This window comes from Poecilia formosa, unplaced genomic scaffold (genome assembly GCF_000485575.1).
Source record: "Poecilia formosa unplaced genomic scaffold, Poecilia_formosa-5.1.2 Scaffold871, whole genome shotgun sequence".
In the NCBI taxonomy this organism is placed as follows: domain Eukaryota; kingdom Metazoa; phylum Chordata; class Actinopteri; order Cyprinodontiformes; family Poeciliidae; genus Poecilia; species Poecilia formosa.
In genome coordinates, this window is record NW_006800810.1 from 21,465 (window position 1) to 26,705 (window position 5,241).

A 5,241-nucleotide genomic window follows, 5' to 3' on the forward strand; every position below is an offset into this window, starting at 1 on the left:
ATCTCTTTGATGAAGGTGTTGACTCTCAGCTCAGGTTTAGGGGGGAAAAGCTCATTACACAGAGGACACTTATAGGGGCCATTTCCATCCCAGTGCTGAGTGATGCAGGTCTTGCAGAAGTTGTGTCCACATGGTGTGCTGACTGGATCAGTGAACACGTCCAGACAGATGGAGCACAGAAACTGATCCTCAGACCGCAGGCTGCAGCCAGAAGACATGTCTGAACTCTGAGGACAGGAGACACAGATCAATGATTAGCAGATTATCTGATCTGAAGGTATGAGATGTTCTGATCAGGTTCCATGAAGGGAGTTCAGCGGGAGTAACAGCCTAAGTAGTGAGGTCCAGACTTCCCTCTCCCCAGCCACTTGGGCCAGCTCTTCCAGGGGAATCCCAAGGCATTTCCAGACCAGCAGAGAAACATAGTCCCTCTACTGTGTCCTGGGTCTTCCCCTGGGCCTCCTCCTGGTGGGATCCAAAACTCCTTACCGGGGAGACATCCATCCTAACCAGATGCCTGAGAACTGACTCCTCCTGACGTGAAGGAGCAGCGGCTCTACTCTGAGTCCCTCCATGATGACCGAGCTTCTCATCTTATCTCTAAGGGAGAGCTGCTTGTATCCGTGATATCGTTCTTTTGGCCATGACCCAAAGCTCATGACCATAGATGAGGGTAGGAATGTGGATCGACCGGTAAATCAAGAGCCAGGCCAATTCACCTGTCAATCTTCCGCTCCATTTTTCACTCATTCGTGAACAAGATCCCGAGATACTTAAACTCCTCCACTTTTGCAGGACTGCCCCCCCGACCCAGAGAAGGTACTCTACCTTTTTCCGGCTCAAGACCATGGCCTCAGATTTGGAGGCACTGATTCTCATCCCGGCCGCTTCACACTCGGCTGCAGCGAGAGCTGCAGATCACGACCTGATGAATCCAATAGGACCTCATCATCCACAAAAAACAAAGACGCAATCCTTAGGCCACCAAAGCTGATCCCCTCAGCCGCTTGGCTGCACCTAGAAATTCTGGCCATGAAAGTAATGAACAGAATCGGTGACAAAGGGCAGCCTTGGTAGAGTCCAACCCTCACCGGAAACAAGCCCGACTTACTACCGGCAATGCGGACCAGACTCTGGCACCAATCATACAGGGACCTAAAAGCCTGTATCAAAGGTACTCCCACAGTGCCCCCACAGGGCTCCCTGAGGGACAAGGTCCTTCTCCAAGTCCACAGATCACATGTAGACTAGCTGGACAAACTCCTATACGTCCTCTGGCACCGACAACCTCATGGCCACAGCTCTGATAAGACACCTCAACAACAGAGGCACGGAACATGGTCCACTCAGACTCAGTGTCCCCCTGTAACATGTTCATAACTCTTCTGAAGTTGGAAGTTAAAGCTCCATCTCACAGGAGACTCTGTCAGACAATTCTAGCAGACCCTCATAATATGTTTGGGCCTGCCAGGTCTGACCGGCTTCCTCCCCACTGCCAGAGTCAACTCACCACAGGTAGTGGTCAGTGGACAGCTCTGCACCTCTTCAAGGTATGTCCAAGACATACGGTCACAGATCTGATGAGACAACAACAAAGTTAATCATTGAACCGCCACCTAGGGCAGACGTGTGCAACTCCTGTCCTTGAGAGCCAGGGTCCTGCAACTTTTAGATGTGTCTCTACTTCAACACTCAGGAGTCAAAGAATGAGGTCATTAGCAGGACTCTGGAGAACTTGAATTCACTTAGGAGGTGATTCAGTTGTTTAATTGAAGTGTGTTGGACCAGAGAAACATCTAAGAGTTGCAGGACACTGGCCTTCGAGGACCAGGATTGCCCCACCTCTAGCCTAGGATGTCCTGGTGCCAAGAGCACACATGGACAACCTTATGCCTAAACATGGTGTTACTAATAGACAGTCCCTGACCAGCACAGAAGTCCAACAACAGAACAACATTCTGGTTCAGATCAGTGGGGCCGATCCTCCCAATCACAGCCCTCCAGGTCTGATTTTTATTGCCCATGTGAGTGCTGAAGTCCCTCAGTAGAAGAAGGGAGTCCCCAGGAGGGGCACTCTCCAGTACCCCTCCCGGGGACTCCAAGAAGGCGGGGCCTGGCTCCAGAAATGACTGGCCTTCTGTCTGTACCAATAAAATGATTTACATAAACAGGGAGAACAGTCTGTAAGAAGCTGGTCAGGTGGCAGCTGGCAGTGTCTCGCTGTGGACTTTGCTCCTATATATCATAAAATAGCATTTTATCTCATCAGAATTATTTACTGTGATTATTCCAACAGGGAGAGTCTTTCTGCAAACTTTAAACTGGGAGGAGCCTTCCTGTTATCAACTGAAGCTCAAACTACTTCTTTTCCTTTCGGCTTTTCCATTTAGGGGTCACCACAGAGAGTCACCTTGTAACCTCATGTCTCCACCTGAGTCCCTCTCATTCACAAATGTATTCTGTCTTGACACATCTAAACATCACTTCTCTCTATCTCTTGAGATTTTCCTCCACCTGTTTTCTGCTCTCACCACAGATCACAATGTCATCTATAAACATCATAGTCCATGGAGATTCCTGTCTAACCTCATCAACCTGTCCATATCCGCAGCAAACAGGAAAGGTTCAGAGCCGATCCTTGGTGAAGTCCCACTTCCACCTTAAACTCCTCTGTCACTCCTGCAGCACACCTCACCACAGTCTTACATACAGGTCCTTCACCACGCTAACCTGTTTCTCTGCTTCTCCAGACTTCCTCATGCAGAACTACAGCTCCTCTCTACATCAATAAAAACACAATGCAGCTCCTCTGACATTCTCTGGACTTCTCTATCAACATCCACAAAGCAGACATTATATCTGTAGAACATTTTCTTGACATGAAACGCTGCTGCTGCTCACAGATCCAAACCTCAGTCTGGCTTCAGCAACTCTTTTCCATAACATTGAATGACTCTTCGACTTCATTCCTCCACAGTTGTCACAGTGTTTTTCATCTTCCTTGTTCTTGAAAATTGGCACCAGCACACTTCCCCTCCATTCTCCAGGTGTTTTCTCACTCCCTCTGACCTTATTGAACAGATTAGACACTCCCATACCTCCACAGGATCACCAACTGCCTTCCATGTTTCATCCCAACTGCTACTGTCCAGCCAAACAGAGTATTCCCTTTGTTTGGCCTCTTCTTCTTAGCTGCTCTTTCACTGTATCCTCACTTCTAGTTTAATTTAACTCAGAGGTTCCCAAACTGTGGGGCGCGCCCCCTAGGGGGGCCGCCATATCTTTGCAGGGGGGGCGTGGGAAGCCGTCTGGATGAAAAAAACAAAACATGAACACTGTATTCGCTGGGTTTTTACCTTAGAATGGCTAACTCTCTGTTATTCCTATGTCAATTTGATACAGTAGAGGCTTCCACACTTCCCATATTTGTGTCCTCTGTCACTTTTATCAGCAGTTAAAACTGTTTAATCCGTTGTTAGCATGTTGTAACCTGTTTTTCCGAGCCGCCTTTAAATGCAACATGAGCACTACGGCGCTGGGTTTCCACCTGTGAAGGAGACCTGCTGCTGCTGTGCGGAGCTACGTAGGTTTGTGTTAGAATCACGGCAGCAAACCAGCAAAGAACTTTTCACAGTTTTTCCCTCCAAACTAACCGACTGAGTTGAGTAAAGCTGCTGGATGCAGGTAATGTTAGCTAAAAGATGACTAGCTAATATCAATACAGAACCTTAAGCTTAACAAGTACCTTGTAGGCTACCGATGTTGGTGTCTATTTTCAGCTACGTACATTCATTTTGCCCCCAAAAAAGTCGATACCCCCCCCCCGTCACACGCGTCGTTTCAACCAGACAGCCATTTGTAATCCATAGGGGGGTGCAGAAGAAAAAGTTTGGGAACCACTGATTTAACTGAAGCTAAATTAAACTGACAGTTGAACTGCTGATGGAATAATTCTTTATTTTTAGTTGGAATGAAATCGTAAGATCCACTTTCATAGCATGAAAAATGTAGTTTTAATGTAAGTTAAAACATTTGGAAAATAAATGTTTAGCTTAAAGTCTGTATGCTTCTGAAAGCAATGAGAAGATTATTCCCAGCTTGCTTCTTCTTGAAATCGTTCAGATTGCTGCAGATAGAAACAGTGGATATGATCAGCTGTACTCACCGCTGTTTGACTCAGTTGTTGAGAAAGAAGAAATGAGCATAGACTGAGAAATTAAGTCTCGACTGCAGCTCTGCTGTTCTTCACTCATTTTACTTTCATTTCTGGAAACTGGAAGTGAAACTTTCCAGTGTTGCTCCACCTCTCACTCTCACCTGTTTTTCTCAATGAGCCACAATTACCTCAATAAGTATGGAAATAAATATATCCTAATCCACTTACATTGTATTAGTATTTCTTAGCATTACAGAGAAAGGAATATGTATAAACTTAAAGACAGAGATTAACAGAGTTAATATTAATAAGTTACTTTAAAAATGTCTTATCAGATTGTATTTCTATGGAGGGGATGCTGCAGCATTTGATCAGGGCCCATATCCTCACCCAGTGATGTTATTTTAGAAAATAGACTTTCTAACAATTTAAAAATAAAGATTTTTCTTACAATTTTACTTCAAATGACTAACAAAACACACCTAAAGAGAACTGCTAATGTGGAAGGAAAGGCTGACAGAGAGGGGAGAATCCTCCTCGCTTCAGGCTCTGCATGCTGATGCTCTGTGAAAATTAATTCAACTTCATCATCCCTCACTACATGAAGTAATCTATAAATTACTGGGGGTATATTTTTATATACCCCCAGTGATTGGATTCATGTATCAACCAATCACAGCCAAAACTACAAAACTAGAAGTAAAAGCTACCAGGTCATGTTCTGTTTAAGACAGTCATTTAAAAGGATTTGAGTTTCTTTGGGCCACATTTGGTCCACACTCCTTACCAGCAGGTGGTGCTAAATGTCCTGTACTTGTGTAACACTTTATCAGGTCCAGAGGGCCCCAAAGGATTTTGCTCTACATTCGTCATCCTGTTGATGGATCAAACCTGATTCAGTTTCAAGAAATGTTAACCTGAACAAATAACTCAGTAAAGTTATTTATGTAAACAAAATACATATAGAAACATGATTACAGAATTACCACAGTTTTCTGCTTCCTCAGCAGCTCTGTCTCTGATCTTTACTGCTTCATGTCTCTGTCTTCAGTCCAAAGACTCAACAACCAGAGGATTAACAGGGA

The 5,241-nt window shown here is 45.1% G+C and overlaps 1 protein-coding gene and 1 gene segment (V, D, J or C); both read right to left on the bottom strand.

The window, feature by feature from the left end:
• The window catches only part of LOC107834964 (nuclear factor 7, ovary-like), a 2,170-nt gene extending 1,842 nt beyond the window's left edge, over positions 1–328 (bottom strand). Inside the window, exon 1 of the mRNA XM_016666992.1 lies at positions 6–328. Within this exon, the coding sequence (XP_016522478.1) occupies positions 6–218 (213 nt within the window). The 5' untranslated portion in view covers positions 219–328. The remainder of the gene's footprint in view (positions 1–5) is intronic.
• A 1,713-nt stretch (positions 329–2,041) lies between these two features.
• The window catches only part of LOC103131908 (T-cell receptor alpha chain V region CTL-F3-like), a 7,894-nt gene continuing 4,694 nt past the window's right edge, over positions 2,042–5,241 (bottom strand). The window contains 1 exon segment of the V gene segment in view: positions 2,042–2,141. Coding sequence covers positions 2,042–2,141 — 100 coding nt within the window.